This window comes from Corythoichthys intestinalis, chromosome 15 (genome assembly GCF_030265065.1).
Source record: "Corythoichthys intestinalis isolate RoL2023-P3 chromosome 15, ASM3026506v1, whole genome shotgun sequence".
Classification (NCBI taxonomy): Eukaryota; Metazoa; Chordata; class Actinopteri; order Syngnathiformes; family Syngnathidae; genus Corythoichthys; species Corythoichthys intestinalis.
Window position 1 is genome coordinate 46,132,857 of NC_080409.1, and position 25,374 is coordinate 46,158,230.

At 38.5% G+C, this 25,374-nt stretch overlaps 1 protein-coding gene across 2 annotated transcripts; it reads right to left on the reverse strand.

The window, feature by feature from the left end:
- Positions 1-4,013: 4,013 nt before the first annotated feature.
- Positions 4,014-24,344, reverse strand: cldn23l (claudin 23-like). Of its 2 annotated transcripts, none has more exons than XM_057859450.1 (2): positions 24,166-24,344; positions 4,014-10,818 (listed from the first exon to the last, which is right to left on the reverse strand). In XM_057859450.1, the coding sequence occupies exon 2, from the start codon at positions 10,725-10,727 to the stop codon at positions 9,990-9,992; it is 738 nt and encodes a 245-aa protein (XP_057715433.1). In that variant the 5' UTR covers positions 10,728-10,818; positions 24,166-24,344; the 3' UTR covers positions 4,014-9,989. The 2 variants fall into 2 exon arrangements, with proteins under 2 accessions (XP_057715433.1, XP_057715432.1); XM_057859449.1 differs by having other exon boundaries at positions 4,014-10,823.
- Between the last annotated feature and the right edge of the window lie 1,030 nt (positions 24,345-25,374).

Genomic DNA, 25,374 nt, shown 5'->3' on the forward strand with positions numbered 1-25,374 from the left:
ATTTACCATTTTTAATTAGTTTTTTCGATGTAATTTTCTATATTATCATTATTTTCATGTACTCATATAATCCGTCAATGCTTTTTGATGAATATTTGTTAAATGTAAATTTAGGCATCCATGGTTTAAATGCTCTTAAATATTTTAGTGGTAGGATAATTATAATTTTCATAATCATTTCAGACATTATTCTTGTTCTTTGTCACTTGTGACATGTACTTGAGATGAATTCCATTAGCATCACATGAATCACTTCCTTGGTTTAATTGAACGCCAAGTTCACATCAACATAGCTTAGAATTAACTATGTTTAGCAATACAGCTCTCAAAGTTAGGACTGATATATTCACAAATCCTAAACACAGTTTATGAATTTAGAATGTCAAATAGACATCTCAAAAAGTGTTACAGTACGTATTTGTAATTGTTCTGGTAAACCGGGCAAGTGTAAGTAATTGAAATATTTACAGTTGAGAAGCTTGTCAAATTACGCCCCTTCGTAACGTTTGGCCAATCACAGTAGAGAATTATTGATCGGCATTCATATGTGACCAATCACAGCAGACTAAGGAAGCTCATCACCTGCTTTGATTGCAAGTTAGCTTTCATTATCGAACCAGGTAAGAATTGTTTTATACAGTACATTTACGCAACGATATCAGTTATTTTCAACGTTAATTAAAACATTGTAAAGCTAATTCCACCATCTATTTTCGGGAGACGAGCAACAACAATTTTGATAAGCATCAAGCACAGACATAGTCATATTCAAGTGCTCTTTATTTAATACATAATTACACACAACTGTGACAACTTTGCGTTTTTTTTTTTTCTTTCATTTTCATACACATAATATATGCATATACTGTACATCTGATGTTCCAAAAATACTTCATTCTTCATGGAAAAAATTTCAATCCTATCTCAAAATAGTTTTAACACAAGTTTTTAAAGTGACTCTTCACCCGCCTCTCCAGTTCAAATACAAAGATTAATATTTTGGCCCAGAATAAAATCTCAATTACCCTTACCGAGATGGTGTTCACTAGTACATTGCAATTTCCCCTCCCTTTTGCAAACAAAGTCCAATTTTTAGGATGTGTCTTAAAGATTATCCCTTCTCGCTTAGTTCGGTGAAGCTAATGATGAACAAACTTTAGTTTTGTTGGAATGTAAAAATAAACGTGTCTCCTGAATCCTTTATTTCCTTGCATAGTGACTACTCACTCTGGCCAAAATGCTGAATATTAAAATAGTGCTTTGCCACAATCTTGTGGCATTAGGCTATAATAACCATTTTAGTGGGGATTAATTGCTCATGTTTTTTTTTCTCCTTTTATTTTGGAGTTCAGTTTGTGAAAGGTTTTGTAAATCCAAACCTGAAACAAGTAGTTAGGTAAGCAGACATTAAATACAGGGGATCCTCGTTTAAAGCGGTCTTGACATGCACACTCTGTCAAAGCTGTACATACAGATTTTCATTTCAGGTTTTACATTTATGACTTATGCTGGTTTCACACTAAAAACTTTCACATTCTCAGAGTAGAGTTTTAGAGTCTGAATGGCGTCTCTCTGTTTTATTGTCATCTCGAGCCTTAACGGGATCCTCGGTTTTAAAGACTTGTAGGCTCTAATAAGCAACAACTTTTCTCCTTACTCTAAAATGTTATGAGAAACCTATATATTATTGCCATTGATTTAAAAATCTATAATGTTTACTACATTTTTTGACCTACGGAGGGCGCCATATTTTACGCACGCTGGAGGTGATGACGCTGTTGGCCTGGTCTGGGAGAATAGCAGTGCTAGCTAGCAAGCGGTGCTAGTATGACGACTGGCATAATTTTGTCGCATTCTGCTGCTGGTCAGATTGTTTTGTTACAGAGATGTGGGATGAGTTCCCGACATCGTTCCTGCATCCAATTCCAGCTCATCAGCAGCGTATTTAAATCAATCTTAGGCGGTTTTCCGAGATATTGACTTGCTGCCATTTGGCAGTTTGTATACCCCTTCGTTGCCTCATCATGATTGCCTTGTTTTTTTCGTTTGTCTGCCTCTCACTGCGGTTTTCACTCTTTTTTTTTTTTTTTTTTTTTTTAAATATTCATTCATTCATTCATTTTCCATGCCGCTTATTCCTCACGAGGGTCGCGGAGGTGCTGGAGCCTATCCCAGCTAACTTCGGGCAGTAGGCAGGGGACACCCTGAATTGGTTGCCAGCCAATCGCAGGGCACAAGGAGACACACAACCATTCACGCACACACTCACACCTACGGACAATTAATTTATTTATTTTTTAATTGATCCCAACCTACTGTCATGGACTCTTTTTGTGTCTCCCTTTTCGTGTTTTTTTGTTTTGTGTTCAATAAACTAGAGGTGCACGATAATTATCGGTCCGATAATTATCGGTCCGATAATAGGAATTATGACGTCATTCCAATAAATCTGATAACATAATATATTATCGGCCCTATTAATAATATTTTTGGCACGGTGTCGGATTGGGATTTGTGCGTTTGTTTCCACTCCTGTTTTTCCAGTATATAATATAAGTTTTGTTACTGTCTCTGTTTTGTTCATTATAATAATGTTCATGCCATCATGAAAATTCTGGTTCGGTCAAAGGCAAATCTAAGCTGAATCAACTACTAGTATTTTTTTACCTACAGGTGTTCAAAAACTCAGGTGAATATACATTGAAAAATTATATATATATTATCGGTTATCGTATCTGTATCGGCCTTGAGGACCAGGAAGTTATCGATATCGGTGTCGGTTTCAAAAAATGGATATCGTGCACCCCTACGATTAACCCTTTGACGCAATCCCTATGTGTATTGTTGTCTGCTTGCTGCCTGAAGTGAGGAGAGACCGCGAGAACCAAAAGTGGTATTTGCCATGTGGCAAAATGGATTTTGCCATGTGGCATTTTTTTGCCATGTGGCAAAATTGATTTTACCATGTAGCATTTTTAAAAATTTTTTTTTTTTTTTTTTTTTTGCCATGTGGCTTTTTTTGCCATGTGGGAAAATGGATTTTGCCATGTGGCATTTTTTTTTGCCATGAGGCAAAATGGATTTTGACATGTGACAATTTTTTGGTATGTGGCATTTTTTTTTTTTTTTGGGTGGTAGGGGGGCAGCTCTGCGGGCCTTGCATGTCTATGCTATTGACGGCCATGCACGTCCAAATTTTCCATTCATTTTAAATAGCAGAAAAACGTGTGGCTGTGATTTTTGGCCATGAATGGAAAATTTTTATGTGCATGGCCGTCAATGGGATGTACGTGCATGACCTGCAAAACTGCCATATACCCCAAAAACTGCCAAATACCCCCCCCCCCCAAAAAAAATGCCAGAAGGCAAAATCAATGGCGTACCGCAAACAACACGTCACTTCCGCTCATTAATATTCATGACATTAGCTACTGTTGCTAAGTAGGGACAAGCCACCGTTTGTCCCTAATAGGAAATGAATGGAAATCGTGTACGAAAGAGATGTTTACAGAGCTAATCCTACCAATTCGCTCCGAAAATGATGTGCCTGGTGCCAAATTGACTGGCAAAGATGTGGAAGAACATAAAAATGTTCAGTTAAAGAGATGGCTTTAGTGTCAAAGGCTGAAAAAGACGAAAAAAACGAGCCGACCTAAGCATAGCTTTAGCTTTTTAATCGACGCGAGTGACAATGACATTCTCCTGCTTCAACAAGCTATCCTTTACCATCAGCACTGTCTTTCTTATATATTCTGTGGTTGTCCTACGTCTCTTACCGTTCTTAGGGGGAATTTAGTTAGCTTTGTGTAGCGATCGCAAATGCTACTCAGTGACAGCCAATGAACACTTTTAATTTTTTCATTGATAACACATCTTAACTCTATAATTTATTTACACTTCCCCCTTACTAAAGTTGTTTATATATATATATATATATATATATATATATATATATATATATATATATATATATATATATATATATATATATATATATATATAAATAACAGAAACGGTAACAGTGGCAGTCAGATACCGTTGTAATTCTTTTCAGGTCATTCATTGTCAGACAGAAGCAGTACGGCACAACGTTACGCGAAAAAAACAAGCTAAAAATATAAAATTGGCTTACCACTTTGTCCTCTGAAAGACCATGCCAACCCAACATAATGTTTACTACATATGAAATGTGAATGGATTCACCGAGCTGGTGTTTAAAGTCCGCGCAAGTTGATTCGGTCTTCTCATTTTTTCCTCCCGAGTTATTGGTTTCCGGAAACGTATGAAGAAAACATCCTTCATGTGTCGTAATGTCTCGAGTCGTTTCTACAAGTTCCAAAAAAGCAATACGTGATCGGCATGTTCGTTTTTGAAAGCTTACCGGAGAAAAGTAGCACAAATTACGTTGTGTCTATGCGAGGGCGGGTCTATAATGTCCCACTTTGGCTTTACTTCCGCTTTACGATGCGACGTCATGGTCTAAAAATAGCCTGCGTGCGGTACGCCATTTTGCCACAGGGCAAATACCACTTTTGGTTGGCGGCCCTGCTGGAAGTGAGCCGCGTTTTCTAATTCTGTGGTCAAACCAGACGCACTTTCTTTTCAGTTACGTTTCACTTTTTCAGTTACCGCACAGACAGAACGAATGTGGGTTGCGATTACTTTAGAAGAAAATCATGACTCTGACGTCATCGTCATGTTGTCACGCACTTATAGTCCATCCTGAGCCGTTTGGCCTGCCGCATAATGCTGTGGTCTCAGCATTCGTCTGTCGCACGGGAAACTCTGGTTCGAATCCTACTGGAGTACGGCAGCGCTGCCCAGTGACGTCACCACACAGAGTGCATTGCGTCACCAACAACAATGGCGACTTACTAGGTATTTTTTCCAATTTATAAAAATGAAAAGATTAAGAGGGGTTTGAATATCAAATTATTATAACTAAGGACTTGACCGATCGATCGGTCACGTCATTTTCAAAGTATCGTAATCGACAAAAAAATATCGGACATGCCTTTTATATATATATATATATTTTTTTTTAATTAAATCATTTTCCAATTGTATTTAACGTTACAGACAAAATGTCTTACATTCATCCAGAGTCTTTAGTTTTGGCTTAAAGTAGGGCTATCAAATTTATCGCGTAAACGGAGGTAATTCATTTTTAAAAAATTAATCACGTTAAAATATTTAATGCAATTAACGCATGCGTTGCACGACCCACTCACGCATTGTCGCGTTCAATCTAGAATGGCGCCATTTTACCTATATATAGAGCTAACAGGCTGCGTAAAATGAGTAGAGAGAATTTTGGCAGTCTTAGGAGCCGCTTTTTAATTGGTTAAAGCCTTAAAATCCCTCTCTCAACAATTAGAAATATCGTGGGAAGCAATGTGGGGAAGAACGGTAGTGGTTGATCTTTTTCTTAACACCCTATGTTACTTCCCAACGCAGAGAAGATATATCAATTGGTGCCACTACGCACAGTCATGGTTGCACTTCCCTTCATGCATTTGGGCAGAACAGTGAAATGGCTACAGTATCATTTCCTGAAAGCTCAACAAATACACTAGATGGCAATATTTAGTCACAATATACAAAGTCACAAGTCTTTCTATCGGTGGATCCCTCTCACAGAAAGAATGTTAATAATGTAAATGCCATCTTGAGGATTTATTGTCATAATAAACAAATACAGTTCTTATGTAATGTATGTTGAATGTATATATTCGTCCGAGTTTTATTCTTTTTTTTCTTAATGCATTGCCAAAATGTATATGATCGGGAAAAATTATCGGGAATGATTGGAATTGAATCGGGAGCAAAGAAACATGATCGGAACAACCCTAATTATAACTCATACTAACATGGATCTTTTCAGAACTACAAGTCTTTCTCTCCGTGGTTCCCATTAAGTATGACATGCTTGTCTCTGCGTCTGAATTTAGACTTTTTTTAAGTCCTAGCAAAGATGTTTAATATCATTTGAGCCTGTCGGTCTTTAAGTGACATGACACAACCAGCAACCAATGGATGAGCTCAAGCAAGCCAGGAAACTGCAAAAAAATCGTAGAATTTTGGAGTTGCATACCCCTCAGCTTAGAGATAAGTCTTTCAAGAGCCTTTTCCAAATCTTCCAAAGTCTTTACATGTGAGCCCAGCATAAGAAGTGTTTTTCGAACCAATATGACTCGCATCTGCGTTCATGTAGGATTGCTGATGCGCGCATTCAAATTTGTGTCTCATCACTAACGCAAGAAGGGAACTCCGTCATAAACCGAAGGCCCCGTGTAGTTATGTTAATATGCAGCGTGATGTATTTTTCTAGCTTAACAGTACACAGCACGGCTGTCGAAGGCGTCACAAGAACATCATCACAGATCAGTCATATCCGCGGTGACTATCTGGAGAAGGTCATTATCACACACAGTTTTGCGAGTTGATGGAAAAGTGTCTTAAGTATGACTCACCGGATCAGGGTGTTATGATCTGTGGTCAAAGAAACTCGATCGAATAAACTAACCACAGACGAATTGACAGTACTCATGAAATTTTAAAATGATCTGGGAAAAAAAAAAACGAAAGCAGAGAACTAAATACAAACAAATTGATGAAACGACAAGGAACGCCTGGACAAGACTGGAGTGACTAAAGGAAGCTAATTGGCTGCACACAGGACAAGGCCGACGAAAACCGTTGGAGACGAAAACCTAAGGAGTTATGGAATTAACAAGAAACATACTGTAAGGAAACAATTTATCACGGCACAAAATTAGAGTCCACAAACAGAGACTGTGATACAAGGGTTCTCAAACTGGAGTCTAGGGACCATGGGGGATCAGCAAAAAAAATTCCAACAAATGATTTCTTAGCTTTACAAAAAAAAGTGCATATCTTTGTGCGTAGATGCTAACACAAGGAATGTTTTAAAGTCTTGAAACAGTAAGCCAATTACTCCTCCAATATCACATTAATCGGTTGAAGTCATCTTTTCAGAACAAAAGCAGTTTTAATACAAGAATAAAATTGTATCTTTTTGTATCTTCAAATAATATTGTACAATCCAGCACTATTTTTAACGATATTTTCTTGAATAAAAGGCAAAAGATACTAAAATACAGCTAGTCCCCGGTTTACGAAAGTTACCCTACCGCGTAAATCGGAATTATCCCTTTAAATTAGTGCTGCAACGATTAATCGATTAACTCGAGTATTCGATTAGAAAAAAATATTGGAATAAAATTTTGTTGCCTCAAGTATTCGTTTAATTAAAGTGGCGTTGTAATGTGTTATTTTGAAAGTGTTTACATTTAGTTTATTGATTAGGGTGGATACATTGCCCTCTGATCTGCCTCATTTCACATGGCTGGATCCAACTGCTCCCTGTTAAGACCAACTTAAGCAAAGTTTTTCTTTGGGCTAATGCTTTTTAATGCGTTCGTAATTTAGTTTATATGTATATTGAGCCATTTTTGTGGGAATATGAGTCTGAACCATTTGTTAAGAACAGTGAAAAAAAAAAAAACATTCGCATTTTATAGCATTTAAGCTAGCGGACTTTTGCCTGTACAACTAGCCAGTGAGCTAAGCTCCGAAATGACGATGTCGGATGTCCATTTGGTTTGCTGACTTTATTCATCTGCTTATGATATCAACACTTGCAGAATAAAACTAAAATATAATGAAATTAAACCAGACTCATCTTTAATAACAGCAATTGAAATTTGCGCTGACAAGTAGCTGCTAATTAGGGTTGGGCATCGAACATCAATGGGATCTGGGACTAACACTCGATTCCCCCGGAACCATTCGAATTTTTAAATTTGGATTTTTCCATGTTTCGGTGCCCTGACCGCCGATAGGAAAAAAATAGCGGCCAAACACCACGAAGAAGAAGCCACATGCAGCGGGTGTTAGTGCATTACAACTTGGTTTCAACCATGGACACGGTGCGGCGGCGCTAAAAAGTTTGGCTCAACTTAACAAAGAAAAATGACTTGTCAACTCAGTGCAACATTTGCAACACAGCTACGTATATCATGCACGACCAATATGGTTAAACACCTCCGGCTTCATGGAATAAAAGTGCCGAGTAGTGCATAGCTGAGCACTGCATATTTAACATGCTGCGTCGGTCCTCTAACCAGTCAGAACCAGGTAAGTAAAACAATAAATGACGTCTGTTTTCTGCTGCCCTCACGACCCGACCCTGGATTAAGCAGTAGATGATGGATGGATAGGTGGAATAGTACGAGAATAAGTCGTATTATTACATCGGGCTCATGTAGCTATATAAGCAGCTACGTACTTTACGTAGCGCGTTGCCGCCTCAGTTTAAATCAACAGTATTAAAGGCATCTTTTGTTGTAGAATTGGTTTTACAAATAAGGAAATCCTTATTATTTTGCCTCATATACATGAAATAATAATCAATAGAAGAATTTGTACTAATGCTTCATCATAGCTCCCAGCTAAGGTACATGTTGTGTAACGTTCGTAGTGGCTCACAGCTACCTTACCTCTACATAATATTTGCGACTTTTTCTCGCTTTCTCATATTTATGCGTTCAGGCTTCATCTACACCCAGTGAACGTGTGTTCTCCACTGCAGGAGGCACTATCTGTCCAGAACGCTCACGCTTACTGCCTGAGAAGGCAGATATGATCATTTTCGTCAACAAAAACTGTTTCTGATTTTATATTGTACCCCTGCTAATCTGACTGGGTTTTACAAGTTGTTTTTTTCTTTGTTTGATATTCTGCACCATTAGTGGGAGCTCAGTAACATTTAAAAATGCCTGCAGCATAAGACACTCTAAAACATAGGCAAAAGAATGTGTAAATGTTTTCTCCGCGAGCTTTAGAAAAATAAACATCTTTGTTAAAGTGCACTCCCGTGGAAAGAAACTTCACCATATTCAATTTCAATGACTGATATTTGTATCAAGTTTAAAAAATAGCTCTGTGAAAAATTCATAGTTAATTGAAAATTCATATAATTTAAAAAAATAATCGAGAAGTTAAGAAATTCAAATAAACTATGCATTTTTTTTAAGAATCGGAATCGTAACGTGGAACCGGAACTGTTCAAATTCAAACAATGCCCAACCCTACTGCTCATCCAGCGATAACAAACGATTAGCATGTATGAGTTAGCATCCGCACATCATCAAAAAACATAAACTCGCTTCAGTTATTCGACCACAATTGAAAATGCACAATAAACAGTACAAAAGGGGTTATAGAACAGGTTATACAACCGTCGTCTCTGGATGCTTCACATGCAACAAATGTGCGCGCAGGCTGTCACCTCGGTCACTCGGCGGCTCTGTGTGTGCGTCTGTGCGGTGGGCGTGTCTGTACATGCGCTCGCTTCCTGTTCTACGCTTCCCGCACCAAAATAAAAGCATGCATCACAAAATTCAACATTAAAAAAAAATAAAACGACGAAACTCTGGTGTCGTAAATTCGAAATTGCTTAAGCCGGGTCAGTCGTAACCCGGGGACTACCTGTATGTTTGCTTTTTTTTTTTTAATCGCTGCAGGTACGAATTTCTTCCTTTTTCATTGACCTGGAAAATTACGACTTAATCTCTTTACCGTTTTACACCTCCACTCATTTGGAGTTCGATATTAAGAAAAAAAAATTGCCCTGTTGCAAGCACAACTGAGGGGAGGAGCTTAATTTGTCAGACATTAGCTTTGTCTACGTAACATAAAGAAATGTTTTGCTGCCACCTGATGGCATCTAAAGACAATTACAAAGCGTTTAATTAATTAATTTGAAAAATATTTCCTTTAAAACAAGTACAAATCCTTTCAATATAAAAATAGGAATTTGTTATAAATAGGCAACTTTGAAATACAACCTTGTCATGAAGGGGTGTCCTTGGAAATATTTTCTCATTTACATGGTCCCTGGATCCCGAAAGTTTGAGAACCCCTGGATCAACGTTGCGAGTGAGTTTGAAAGTCACAGTCCTGTTCTAACAGCTGACTTCATACATGTCCGTGTCGGGCTTGTTGCGAACTTCAGAGCACGGCCGACTAGCGGGGCAAGCCGCTAAGTCCGGGCAGGTTCGGCATCGGGGTCTCTTAAAACAAAACACCAAGGCGCTCCCGCCAAGTACCTGCAAGCACGAACCCAACCACCCGAAGTACAGCGAGCCAGCCGGGCGCAAGCTCAACCGAGGGAACCTGGTGTTATTCGGGTCCTTCTGGGTGTCCTCGGTGCCCAGCCTGTACAGGTTGTGGGTGTAGACCCCTAGCGCTGTCATGCTGAGCAGCCCGGCCACTACCACCAGGAGCCCGCCCGTAGCTGCCACCCCACGCAGCGGCAGGTCGGTCCAGCAACGGACCCCGATGCAGGCGAGGAGAATGCCGGTGCCGCACAGGAACAGAGATGTCAGGACCAAGCCTTGGACAAGGCGAACCCGACGGTCTCGCTGATAAGGACCCGCAGCTGGCCAACACTGCTTCAGTTCAGAGTGCTCCAACTGCAGACAACTCTCCCACAAGCCATCTGAGCGGACCAGCAACAGCCCGTCCGGGGTTCCCAGACTGTGGCTTTTAACCACCATCCGGAGGAGAACGGAGCCAGGTTTGGCCAAGTCCAGACGCGTATGACCCTCTCTCCACTGAGGGGTGATGGCAGCGGTGAAGAGCAGAACCAGACCCAATGGGGCGAAGACTATCCCCATCACCATAGACGCTGGAGTCTGCATTACCCCGAATCCTTGAACGGCAGGGGTACAGTTTTCAGACCCTTAGCGCTCCACCAGAGAGATCGGAGGTGGTGAAATGCTGAAGAACCATCTGCTCTGCAAGGAAAGAAGCTTTCATTAGTAAACCTTCTCACAAAGTTTGTAAGCAATAGACAATGGATAGTGATCAAGGGTGTGACAAAATATCAAAATGGTGATATATCGTGATACTTTGTATCCCAAAATGTTATCGATATGCTCCTGGCCAAGAATCGAGATATCGTTTTAAAAAGGTGTCAGTGTTTTTAAAAAAAGAAAAAAAAAAATTGAGTGGGAACATTCGTTCATTCGAAATAGGGCTGTAGCGATCAATTATTTTAGTAGCCGATTAATTGATGAACTATTTATTTCAAATAATCGAGTAATCGGATAAGAAACATAAAAAATTAAAATACCTGAACTGAGCCTCAAACGGTATATATATATAAAAAAAAAGAGGATCTATGTACAGCAAAAGAACAATTGACTAACTTACATAGCAAAAGTCCGCTAGCTTAAATGCTATAAAATACTAAAGCTTTCTTACAATGCTCTTAACAAATGGCTCAGACACATATTCCCACAAAAATGGCTAATATACTTTTAAACTAGGGCTGTCAAACGATTACATTTTTTAATCGATTTAATTACAGCTTAAAAAATAATCGGAATTAATCGCAATTCAAACCATCTATAAAATATGCCATATTTTTCTGTAAATTATTGTTGGAATGTAAAGATAAGACACAAGATGAATATAAATTATTGTTGGAATGGAAAGATAAGACACAAGATGAATATATACATTCAACATACGGTACATAAGTACTGTACTTGTTAATTATAACAATAAATCAACAAGATGGCATTAACATTATAAACATTCTGTTAAAGCGGTCGATGGATAGAAAGACTTGTAGTTCTTAAAAGATAAATGTTAGTACAAGTTATAGAAATTTTATATTAAAACCCCTCTTAATGTTTTCGTTTAATTAAAATTTGGAAAATTTTCAATCAAAAAATAAACTAGTAGCCCGCCATTATTGATGTCAATAATGACACAATGCTCATGGGTGCTTAAGCCCATAAAATCAGTCACACCCAAGCGCCAGCAGAGGGCGACAAAACTCCCAAAAACAACAAGTGGACTAACTGTTTGAGCGGGGGCATGTGCGTTAATTGTGTCAAATATTTTAAAGTGATTAATTTAAAAAATTAATTACCGCCCGTTAGCGCGATAATTTTGACAGCCCTAATATATATATATATATATATATATATATATATATAAAGAGGATCTATGTACAACAACAGAACAATTGGCTAACTTACATAGCAAAAGTCCGCTAGCTTAAATGCTATAAAATACTAAAGGTTTTTTACAATGCTCTTAACAAATGGCTCAGACACATATTCCCACAAAAAATGGCTAAATATACCTTTAAACTAAATTACGAATGCATTCAAAAAAATCATTAGCTTAAGAAACAAAAAACTTAGCTTATGTTGGTCTTAACAAGGAGCAGATGAATTCCGCCATGTGAAATGAGGTAGACTGGAGGGCCGTGTATCCACCCAAATCAATGAAAATCAATGCAAACGCTTTCAAAACAAACCATTACAACGCCACTTAAATTAAGTGTTTTGTAGACGAGAAGTAGTATTTTATAGTCTATCCTTTGACTCACTGGAGGCCAGTGTAACGATTTCAAAACCGGTGTAATGTGTGTAGTTTCCTTGTATTTGTGTGGACTCTGGCTGCAGCTTCCTGACTGATTTTTTATCAAGACCTGTTGCAATGGTCCAATCTGCTGAAAATTAATGCATGCATATGTTTTTCCATGTCTTGTTGAATCAGAAGCCCCTTAATTCTGGCTATATTTTAGGTGGTAATAAGCAGATTTAGCGACAGACTTTAGATGGCTATCAAATTTTGGGTCTGAGTCAATAATTACACAAAGGTTTCTGACTTGATTTGTAGCTGTAAGTGACATTGTGCTAAGGTGCCTGCATATCTTTGACCTTTCCTTTTTTGGTCCAAAAATGATCACTTTGATGAATGAAAGGTACAGAAAACGTTTGACCTCTGTAATTGTAATCAAAGGATACTGTACTATATATTAACAATGATTTTGTCTGGTGTTCAAACACATATTTGCAGCAGTGTAATACAAATAAATTGTTAAAAATCATGCACTTTGATTTCTGGATTTTTTTTACATGGTGCTTGTCTACTGCGAGAGACAATTTCCTCACTGTATCACCATTTTGATATTTTGTCACACCCCTACTTAGAATGCCTTGTTTATTTGGATGTGAGCCACACATGAGGTTCTTATGTATCCTGCAAGGACACCTGAGGACAAGTCTAACGTGACTATAATACGCAACAATAAAAGAATAGCGTTTTGTGTCTGACTTGAGTTTGTCTGATTTAAAACAACATATCATATTGGGGTATGACGGAACAATTAAGAAAAGTACCGTCTGTAGGAAAGTGCCCTGCTGTGCACACCGCCCCACAATCAAAGGATCAGAATAGCTTCCATGAGAAGCAACAAATGGGAAACGCTGTCTGTAATGAGTCAATGAGCTAAACCAACGCATGTCATCATACTTATTCTGAGAATTATTGTCTATCCGTTACTTCAGGATAAGGCCGCTCCCCATGTAGGAGGAAGGAGAGTACAATGGAAAAACTGCAACAAACGTGCCAAAAGCGGCACGTGCAGTTTTGCTTTCCCTGCCTTTTTCTGTTGCTAGGAAACAATAACATGCTTCTTTTTTTAAATCACAAAAGCTAATAAGCCTTTTCCTATTGTTTATGCCAGTAGGTACAAGTGTTTAGGTTAAGGGTGTTACAGTGCTATTCTCTTAATGCAGTACTTCTCAAATAGTGCCCCCCCCCCCCCAGGTGGTGCATGTGACCTGTACTAGAATAAAGTGTAATTGCACATCCACTCAGTGGGTGGCAGTGCCGCTGTCATTTTCATTGTGTGCACTGTGTTATTGAACCAAATAAGAGCACACAGCAAAGAGCGCTGGAGATATAAAAAGCGTAGACAAGGAAATATGACGAAGCGTATGAGGCATTTAGCTTTTGGCTTTGACTTTTAGTACAGTGGGAGACGAGCAAAGGCTTTGTTTACTTTGTTCGCAGCTGACAGCAGAGATTATTTTTTTCACTGAGTGCCAAATATTGCCAACAATCCTCCCGCTTTGTCAGTGTTACATCAGTAAACCAGCGAGCACTGTCAGCATCATATAAGTTGGCATACTAAATTGCTCAGTGCAAAATAACCCCGCACCATAGCAAAGGAGCTGATACTGCCTGCAGCAAAAATAAAAACTGGCCCTCTGTCAAATGCCACTTCGTATTTGTTCCATTAATTTTTGTTTTTTCAATCTAATTGTTGAACTTATTGTCTTCATTAGTTAATGTTGCTAATCAATTTGAATTTATTATTATTTATTGATTTTATTCAGCTTTATTTTTCATTTTCAAACGGTCAAAAAATGAATCTTGAGTGTTTTTTTTACAGAATGTTTTTTTTGGTAACACTTTATAATAACTATCCGTTTTACTAGTTAATAGATCATTAGTAAACTGTTGATAAATGATTTATTGTTGATTTGTGAAGTATTTGTTAACAGTTTGTTAAGCATTTACAGGGTGTTTTTAACCTGAAACACAGTTTGTGTAGAAACGTTTCAAGTTTTTGTGTGTAACGTTTGGCATTTCTATCTTTTCAGGTTAAGAAATGCCCTTCACTTCAAAAGAATAGGCATTTTGATAAGGCATTTTGCAGGCAGCGCTCATGTTGCACATTTATGAAAATCTGCCATAGAACCAACAAATATTTGTTCTTTTCTTTGTATATTTAACCAATAAAACTTATGACCTTCAACATAAAGTGTATATCGTTTTATTAAGATCCATCAACTAGCATGGGCATTTAGAATGGGGTCAACCATATTAGAACACCCTGTAAATGCTTAACAAACTGTTAACAAATACTTCATAAATCATGTATCAACAGTTTACTAATGATCTATTAACTAGTAAAACTGATAGTTATTATAAAGTGTTACCGTTTTTTTTTTTTTTTTTTTTACACTTCATTGTAAGTTGATTTATATTTTGTCTTTAATATTAAAAAGAACACAATATTATGCAGAGGTGTACTTATAATAATAAGAATTGTATATACAAATGATACTACAGTATTTTTACAGTGGCCGCAGAGAGTTGGGGGGGGGGGGGCGACTGTTGACGTCTTCCTGGGAGGGACGTAACAGAAAATAATTGAGAAGCACTGTCTTAATGTAAGTCACTGCTAGCAAGACACAAGACCTTGATTGAAGGTTGAGCATTTAATGCTAAGAGTAATTTTAGTGTGTGGACTGTATTAGTCCTCCTTCCTGACATTTTGGGACTTTTTTGAGGGTCCCCATAATGTCCCTCGAGGAGTTGATGATGTCAGACTTTAATGAAGCAATCAGTGCTAAGCTAAGACATTAACATTACCACGTTGTGCCATCTTTTCCTGACATGTGCTGTAATAACACTCTTGTCCACTTGAGTAATAATAATAATATCAGGCCAGCACTTGAATGCAGAGCGGCTCCGACCGCAAGATGGAACAATGTAGTCATGATGTGACTCATCGCCATTAGCCTCTGACACATTTTTTTTGTTCGTTTTCCTTTGTTTTATGTTTTTTTACCGTTGTACACAATAGGAGTAAAACACCATAGGTAATAACAACTAACAAGGGGAAATACATTCCTTTTATTTGTCTTTTACGGGCAAGACAAATGATTAAAAGGAATGCTGAAAAAGTCCCATTGTGCTCGTGATGATGAAATTTTTTTGAAAGGAACTTTAAGAGCTCATAATGAAGGAAACATTCATTGGACTTTTTATTTCAACTGCCAAAGATGTCCAATTCATTTTGACTGGGAGGGTTGGCATGGATTTCCTCCAAGTACAGTATACTCTGGATTCCTCCCACGATCCAATAACATGCACGGACTCTAAATTGTCCATGGGTGTGAATGCAAACTGTGAATGCCTGTTTATTTGTGCCCTGCAATTGGCTGGCAACCAGTTCAGGGTGTACCTGGCCTCCTGTACCAGTTCAGGATGTACCTGCCTCCTGTTCAAAGTTAGCAGGGATAGCCTCCAGCACACCTGTTACACTACTTAGCAGACAATTGGAATCGAGACTCAGACTCCAGTCGACTCGAGTCGAAAATTTGATGACTCGCAACTCAACTTGGACTTGACTCACTTGAGCTGGAAGGTTCCGAGACTTGAGAGGCAATAACTCAAGACTCACTCGACGTGTGAGACAATTACTTGAGACCAGGGCCGGCCCAGGCCATTTGAGGGCCCTAAGCAAAATAATGCAAAGGGGCCCATATTTTTGGCCCACCATTTCGTCACAGTGTACTGTGAAACCCATACATGCAATCCAACCCATACGTCCATATTTTGTATATTAATCAGTTTTTGTTGCACTGCATACTTCAAACCTCTCACCCCAAATGATTGTCAGTACTTACAGTAGATAGCGCCAAACCTTTTTCTAAAAGAGGGAAGAAAGAAGTTAAGGAAGAACTTTTTTTTTTTTTTTTTTAACTTGTAACCAAGTCTCAAAACTCACAAAAGTCAAATAAATCAAACTGTAGTAAACAGAATACAAATTAAACATTTGCCAGATTGGGGGCCCCCTAGTGGTCAGGGGCCCTAAGCAGCTGCATAGTCTGCGTATAGGCTGGGCCGGCCCTGCTTGAGACTCGACAAGCTGATTCAAAGCAATTTTTGTTGCAAATTCTCCTAAATATTTATTTTGTGTCAAACATACATTTTGTTCCTGTAATGTACCCTTTCCTATATACAGTGCCCTCCATAATTATTGGCACCCCTGAAAAAGATGTGTTTTTTAGCTTCCAATATATATTTTTTAATTCAAATAATATGGGACCTTAATGAGGAAAAAAGGGAAAAATCCAACCTTCAATACAAGTGCATTCATTCAGGGGGGAAAAATCCCACATAAAGAAAAAAATATTTGACATCAAATAATATGTGTCACAATTATTAGCACCCCTGGTGTTAATACTTTGTACAACCCCCTTTTGCCCACAAAACAAGGTCTGGGGACTGAGATGGCCATGGGAGGAGCTTGATCTTGGTCTCACACAAAAATACACACGGTCCCAGACTTCAACTGGGATCGTGTGCTTTGGTCAGATGAGACCAAGATTGAGCTTTTTGGCAACAAACACTCTAAGTGGGTCTGGTGTGCCACTAAAGATGCGCATGCTGAAAAGCACCTCATACCCACTGTGAAGTATGGGGGTGGGTCAGTGATGCTGTGGGGCTGTTTCACTTCCAAAGCTCCTGGGAACATTGTTAGGGTGCATGGCATCATAAATGCTTTGAAATACCTTATTTTACATACATTATTTTCAGTGAATTATACCCACCTGGACGCCACGAACTGTATGTAAAAAAAAAAAAAAAAGTCTGAAAGTTTAAGAGAACACTCGCCATTAGCATTAGCCTAATGATAAGGCGAATGCTATGCTAACGCTACGAGTTACATTTAGTGTGTGATGATCACTCAGCGCAAACCTCTAAAGGCTAAAGCAATATTGCATATTCCCTTTGGCCAAGATAAGAAAACAAATCTTACCTTGAGGCGTGTGTGCAAAACATGAAAGTGGAGAGGACACTGCACTGGTGAGTGGGGGTTGGGGGTGCACAGCACGTCACATGAGTGACACATCCAGACACTGTTGCGATGCACGCTAACTAAACATAAGATGTGATGGAAACTATTGCGTAGTTTTGCTTCCTTCTCGTTTCAGATGAAAACTGGCATTAAGTTCATTATGTTTTAGTCTCCCAAAACACATTTTTAGCTCGTTATCGTCTCGCCATCGTCATGAAAAAGTGTTTGATGACGAAATATTTTCATTATCGTCATCATTGACAAAAACAGCACTGCTACTTAGCTTTAACAGGTATGGATGGATCATACTGTGAAAGGAAATTCCCAATGACAGTTGCATGGGCGTATGACTGGAACACAATCAAGCACAGTCTGATATTCCCAAAGAGAGGAAGATTTCATCCGGCGCATACTTGTGGTGTGAGGCCAATTGTGAAATGCAACGTACATTGTGCGTGTGTGTATAATTACTTTTTTTTTTTTTTTCACTCCATGACTCGATTGCAAGTTGGCAGCAGGGAATTAAATGTCACTGACACGCACGCAAACAAGTGTCACTTCCCCCCAGCATTCAAGAATCTGCTGTTGTTTTTACAGGCGCCAATCACAATTACGTGTGACACCCCTTTTCTTGGAACCGAGTGGCGGAAGATGAAAGTGTCAGCGGCTTTATGTGAAGGTGATTAATTCATTTTCTAATAAAAAGTGTAATTATCTGTTTTCTGTATAGCTGATCTTCACTACGTGAACATTATTAAATGTATACATATACCCATTTTTAAAAATTGCAATGAAATACATTGGACATACAGTATAACAGTATAAATTATGTTCAATAAAATACAAATAAAAATGAATAAATACAAATTTGAAGTTAAATTACATTCAAAAGAGAATTGGTTGAATCTAAAAATATACAGTTAGAAAATAAAATGAAAATGTCGAATAAATAAAATGAGTTTAGAATAATGGTAAGACAATAATATAATGATAAATCACCATCTTGAAATACTACATCACAAAAATGAATGCAGAATACATAATTAGACATACAATGAGGAGCAGAAGTATTTACACCCCTTGTGATTTTGCAAGTTGAACCACTTAGAAAATAGGTAGAGGTCTGAAATTTCAATCATACAGTAGATGCATTTCCACTCATAGAGACATAATATAAATTTAAAAAATCCAGAAATCACATTGTATGATTAAAAAAAAAAAAAAAAAACATTTATTTGTTATTTACTGGGGTTCATTAGTATTTGTACTAGGGTTGTTCCGATCATGTTTTCCCGATCCGATCCCGATCGTTTTAGTTTGAGTATCTGCTGATCCCGATATTTCCCGATCCGATTGCTTTTTATTTAGCTCCCAATTCAATTCCAATCATTCCCGATAATTTTTCCCAATCATATATATTGGCAATGCATTAACAAAAAAAAAGGAATAAAACTCGGACAAATATATACATTCAACATACAGTACATAAGTACTGTATTTGTTTTTTATGACAATAAATCCTCAAGATGGCATTTACATTATTAACATTCTTTCTGTGAGAGGGATCCACGTATAGAAAGACTTGTAATTCTTAAAGGATAAATGTGACTTTGTATATTGTGACTAAATATTGCCATCTAGTGTATTTGTTGAGCTTTCAGTAAATGATACTGTAGCTATTTAACTGTTCTGCCCAAATGCATGATGGGAAGTGCAACCATGACTGTGTGTAGTGGCACCAATTGATATATCTTCTCTGCATTGGGAAATTACATAGGGTGATAAGAAAAAGATCAACTACTACTTTGCTTCCCCACATTGCTTCCCACGATATTTCTAATTGTTGAGAGAGGGATTGTAAGGCTTTAGCGAGTTAAAAAAAGGCTCCAAAGACTGCCAAAATTCACTCTACTCATATTACGCTGCCTTTTAGCTCTATATACAAGTAAAACGGCGCCATTATAGATTGAACGCGACAATGCGTGAGTAGGTCGTGCAGCGCATGCGTTAATTGCGTTAAATATTTTAACATGATTAATTAAAAAAAAATTAATTACCGCCGTTAACGCGATAAATTTGATAGCCCTACTTTAAGCCAAAACTAAAGACTCTGGATGAGTGTAAGACACTTTGTCTGTAACGTTAAATACAATTAGAAAACGATTTAATTAGAAAAAATATATATATTAAAAAAAGGCATGTCCGATATTTTTTTGGCCGATTCCGATACTTTGAAAATGACATGGGCTGATCCGATCGATCGGGATGCCGATCGATCGGGACATCTTTAGTTGTCAGTCTACCTTAAAAAAAAGTCCACCTTTACCCCATGAGTAACCACCCACCGACCACCCGCTTGAGCTCAGTATTGTCACCTGTGCACCCCACAGTCAGTCATAATCCAACTGCTACCATGGGGAAGACCAGAGAGCTTTCAAAGGACACCAGAGAAAAAAATCGTTGAGCTCCACAAAGCTGGAAAAGGTCATGGAATAATTGGAAAGCAGCTTGGTGAGAATAAATGAACAGTTGCAGCAATTGTTAGAAAATGGAAAAGATTAAACATGAATAATAATCTCCCTCGGACTGGGGCTCCATGTAAAATCTCTCCTCATGGGGCATCACTCATAATGACAAAAAGTGAGGGCTCAGCCTAGAACTGCACGGCAGGAGCTGGTCAATGACCTTAAGATAGCTGGATGCACAGTTTCAAAGGCTACTGTCAGTAGAACACTACGGTGCAATGGTTTAAAATCATGAATTGCTCAGAAGGTTCCCCTGTTGAAGCCAGTACATGTGAAGGCCCGTCAGAAGTTTGCCAGGGACCGTCTGAATGATGCAGAGGGGTCATGGGAAAAAGTCATGTGGTCAGTTACTCGTCGTGTGTGGAGGAAAAAGAAGGATGAGTACAATCCCTAGAGCACCATACCCACTGTGAAGTATGGGGGTGGAAACCTCATGCTTTGGGGCTGCTTTTAGGCAAAGGGGACAGGGCAACTCTGCTGTATAAAGCAGAGGATGAATGGCAGGGGTTAATTTGTGCCGGATCCTGCCGGAACAAGATCCAGCACCTCTTGATTTTGGCCTACCTGTGTTCCGGGACTTATTTGGGCAGATCCGGCACCTCTCGTATATAGAAAATAATGATTATAATATAAAAAGTTTTTTAAAAATGTACAAAATAAAATAATAATATGCATAAATTCATGTATGGAACAAACCCCAAGAATTGCATGGTATTTATAACAATTTAACGTCATTTGAAAGAGTCGAAGATGCACTGAAAAGCTGGACCAAAAAATCATGCTCCTGACATTAAAAAAAAAAAAGGAAGATTGGAAATTTGCGGCATCTGGGTAGCAAGCAGCGAGGATCAAACGGTATTTCAACATGCCAAAATGACAGTTGCATTTAATGTCTTTTTTCAAAAAGAAGGAAGGTGGTTCAAAACGAGTCAGAAAAGCAACAACTAGCAATGAGGGCAGCTGCAGCCATCATGCTAATGGGAAGGACCGGGTGTATCAGGAGGCTAGCGCCGCAGCAGCTAGCCAGGTTCACGGACAGCCAGCCGTGGCAGCAGTTGGTCAGGTTCAGCGCCACCCTGAGTGGGGGCCAGCTACAGCGCCAGCAGTCAGCCAGGTGGACCACCAACAGCCGAAGCAACAGGCCAGTACCCTTATGGAAAATTCGGGTTTGGGCTGCACAATTTGTAAGGCGGTGTGAACTTTGGGGCCAGAGAAGACGGGGGTGATGAAACCCACAAAAGAATGGGTTTGTGTTATTTATTGTGATCTCTGATTTTTTTTCTGTTTTTGTTTTACAAATTAGACTGTACGTTCCTGTAAGTCTCACCTGTGGTTATGTGGGCAGTTGCCCGTGCTGTGCAGATTATAGCCTAAATATTTGTAAATTGTTGTCATAACATTTATACCATGGATATTATTTGACATTGAGGCTTGTAAGTCCCACAGCATGGCAAGTGGGCATTCTCGTGTTGTTTTCAGCACCATTTTCTGCGTATGTTCCGGGACCTGTGCCCGTCTCATCATCCCTGCGCTGTCATATGTAGTTTGTGTTCCGGCACTTTATAATTTACAAATTAAGCACTGATGAATGGTGAAATTTATCGTCAGAATTTAAGCCACAACCTCCTTCCCACAGTCAGAGACTTGAAGATGAGTCATGGCTAGATCTCCCAACATGACTATGATCTGAAGCACACAGCCAAGCTGACCAAAGAGTGGCTGCGTAAAAAGCATATCAAGGTTCTGGAGTGGCATAGCCAGTCTCCAGACCTTAATCCAACAGAAAATCTTTGGATGGAGCTGAAAGTTGGTGTTTCGCAACGGCAGCCCCGAAACCTGACAGATGTAGAGAAGATTTATGTGAAGGAATGGGCCAAAATCCCTGTGAAAACCTGGTGAAGAACTACAGAAAGCATCTGACCTCTGTAATTGCAAACAAATTCTTCTGCACTAAATATGAGAACTGATTTTTCTCGTGTACAAATTCTCATGAACCCCAATAACTTACAAGTAAATCACCATAATTTTTGGACTATAAGCCGCACCTGACTATAAGCCGCACCCACCAAATTTGACACAAAAAGAGCATCTGTTCACAGATAAGCCGCACTGGACTATAAGCCGCAGCACTCCTCACTGTATTATGGAATATTTACACCAAAAGATAGTAACCGGTAACACTTTATTTGACTGTGGCACCGTAAGACTGTCATAAGACCAAATGAACCACCATGAAACTTTGAACCAATGGGCTGAAAAGCTTCATTGTTTCGAGAAGCTTAATTTGCCCATTACTGCTCCACCTGCTGTCAACACTGTTGTCGTCCAACATGCCTCCTAGCATGCATTGTAGCACTACAGATGTAAATAACAATAAAATTCATGTTCTCTGCAAATTATTTCTTGTTACTGTTTCAGTTTCATTTATTGCTAGAGATGGTATTTGGTAACTCTTTATTTGAAAATGGCCCCATAAAACTGTCATTAGACATTCATAATTATGACATGACACTGTTCTGACAATTAATGAATCCTTATACCAGATGTCATTCAGTGTTATCCGGCAAATTATCTCACTTTTGAATGGATGTAAAAGATCCGTGCTGAACATAAATGGAGATAGTGACATAGTTTGCCGGATGACACTTAATGACATCTGTCATAAGCATTCAGTAATGCCCATGATAGTGTCATGTCATAATTATGACGGTCATAAGACCAAATGAACCACCATTGCTTCAAGAAGCTTCATTTGGACATTACTGCTCCCTTGGAGAGACAGTCAACCTCTGCTGCCACCTGTCGTCAACACTGTTGTTGTCCAACATGCCTCCTAGCATGCATTGCAGCGCTACAGATGTAAATAACAATCAAAATTCATGTTATGTGCCAATTATTTCTTCAGTTGCTGTTCCAGTTGTTTCAATAATTGCTAGTTATGGTATTTGGTAACATTTTATTTGACAGTCGTGCCATAAGACTATCATAATTATAACATGACACTGCCCTGAGCATTAATGAATCCTTATGACAGATGTCATTTTGTGTCATCGGCAAATTATCTCACTTTTGAATAGATTAAAAAGAGCAGAGCTGGACATAAATGGAGTTAGTGACATAGTTTGCCAGATGACATTGACATCTGTCATAAGCATTCATTAATGCCCTTGATAGTGTTATAATTATGACGGTCTTATGATGCCGCTCTCAAATAAAGTGTTACCTATTAACCCAAATAAATCAACAAATAAGCCGCGCTGGACTATAAGCCGCAGGATACTGAGGGAGGGGAAAAAAGTAGCGGCTTATAGTCCGGAATTTACGGGTATTGAAAAATCATTCAATATGAGTTCCGGATTTTTTTTTTTTTGTTTGTTTTTTTTTTTTCTTCCAGCTAATGTCTCTGTAAGTGGAAATGCATCGATGACTGAAATTTCAGACCTATACGAATTTCCTAAGTGGGTGAACTTGCAAAATCACAAGGGGTGCAAATACTTCTGCTCCTCAATGTATCTACATATAAGAATGAATATTGACTCATAAAATGAAATTTGAAATTAATTATAATTTAAAAAATAAATGAAAAAAATTCCAAGTAAACAGTATAACTATAACGTAAATTATGTACACACACACACACGCACGCACGCACGCACGCACGCACGCACGCACGCACGCACGCACGCACACACACACACACACACACACACAAACTAATATAGAATAGATAGAATAATACAAATGAAAAAACATTTTTTCCCCAAATATAAAAGGTCATATTTAATGTTAAAAATGAATTCTACCTTTTAAAATGAGCCCATAAATATTAGCACAAATATTACAAAAATACATCATTATTTTTCAATCAAATATAATGCAAAAGCACAATTGACAGACAAAATGGATGCAAAGACGGCACTTCGAACATCTGCTGCACTGAGATGTGATAAAATACACACATTTTTTAAAGTGTGATACTAATACATTGAAAAAAAAAAAAAAGATGGAGGTGTCTGCCAAACGGTGCAACATTATAGATGCTTGTAATGTTTGGAAATGAACACATTATGGGCTATTTTTAACCCAATCACATGCACGTTTCTCTCACGTGCAGGAAATGTAACTACACACACAAACACAAGACGTTCTTACCATTTAGAAGGCTTTCCGGGTATTTGACTGCAGATCCCTGCCTGCTCTCAGAAGAGCAAACACGGCGCAGATGGCGCGAGCATCTCGTCCTCATTCATCTCCTCCTTCCGACTCCGAGCTTGTGTTTGCGTCTGTCCTTGCGTCCTTCCTTTCCCGCTAGCCTCCCGCCCGTCTGCTTCTCTGTCTCACCTTCTGTTAAGCGTGCGTGTCTGTGTCTGCGTTGTCTCGAGCCGTCTGCCCGTCTCTGCCAATGTAACCAAATAGGGCAAGAACAGCAAAATGCCTTTCTCTTTCTAAGCCCACTACAGTGGTGGGATGAAACAAAGAACAAATAATTGAGATTTTCTCCTCATTTTGCCAAAATCCGTGGATGACGAGCCCACGTAATTGATTAAAATCGTCGGGGCTTTTAAGGTCAAATCAAGTTAGGAGGAGGGCGGATAAGTGGCAGTAAAAGCAGGCCAAACACAGATGTTAGGTGGTAATGCAGGGCATCCAAATACAAACATGAATAAACAGGGATAACAGATATTAGCGGCATGGAAGAACACAAGCAAAGGAGCTTTAATGACGTTGATGCAAAAGATTAGACACATGCATAGACTTCATGATATATTGACATGACACGGGGTGCAGGGCCGATCCGTAGTGGCCTATTTTCAAAAACTTCAAGTCTAAATGTTTTCAAAATCAAAGCTGCTACTGACCTGAAACCAAAACAGGCACCTATCTTAGCCATGTATGAGTCTCCATGAGCAGCGGCATAATTTTTTTTTTTTTAAGTCGTTCCCTTATAAAATCCCGATTGATTATTTTTAGGGCTGTCAAACGGTTAAAATTTTTAATCGGGTTAATTACAGCTTAAAAATGAATTGTAATTAATCGCAATTAATCGCAATTCAAACCATCTATAAAATATGCCATATTTTTCTGTAAATTATTGTTGGAATGGAAAGATAAGACGATGGATATATACATTCAACATACGGTACTTAAGGACTGTATTTGTTTATTATAACAATAAATCAACAAGATGGCATTAACATTATTAACATTCTATTAAAGTGATCCATGGATAGAAAGACTTGTAGTTCTTAAAAGATAAATGTTAGTACAAGTTATAGAAATTTTATATTAAAACCCCTCTTAATGTTTTCGTTTTAATAAAATTTCTAAAAATTTCAATAAAAAAAAATAAAGTAGTAGCCC

Bases quoted from the DNA above. Each gene is read 5' to 3' on its own strand.
- cldn23l (XM_057859450.1), bottom strand. From the start codon at position 10,727: ATGCAGACTCCAGCGTCTATGGTGATGGGGATAGTCTTCGCCCCATTG.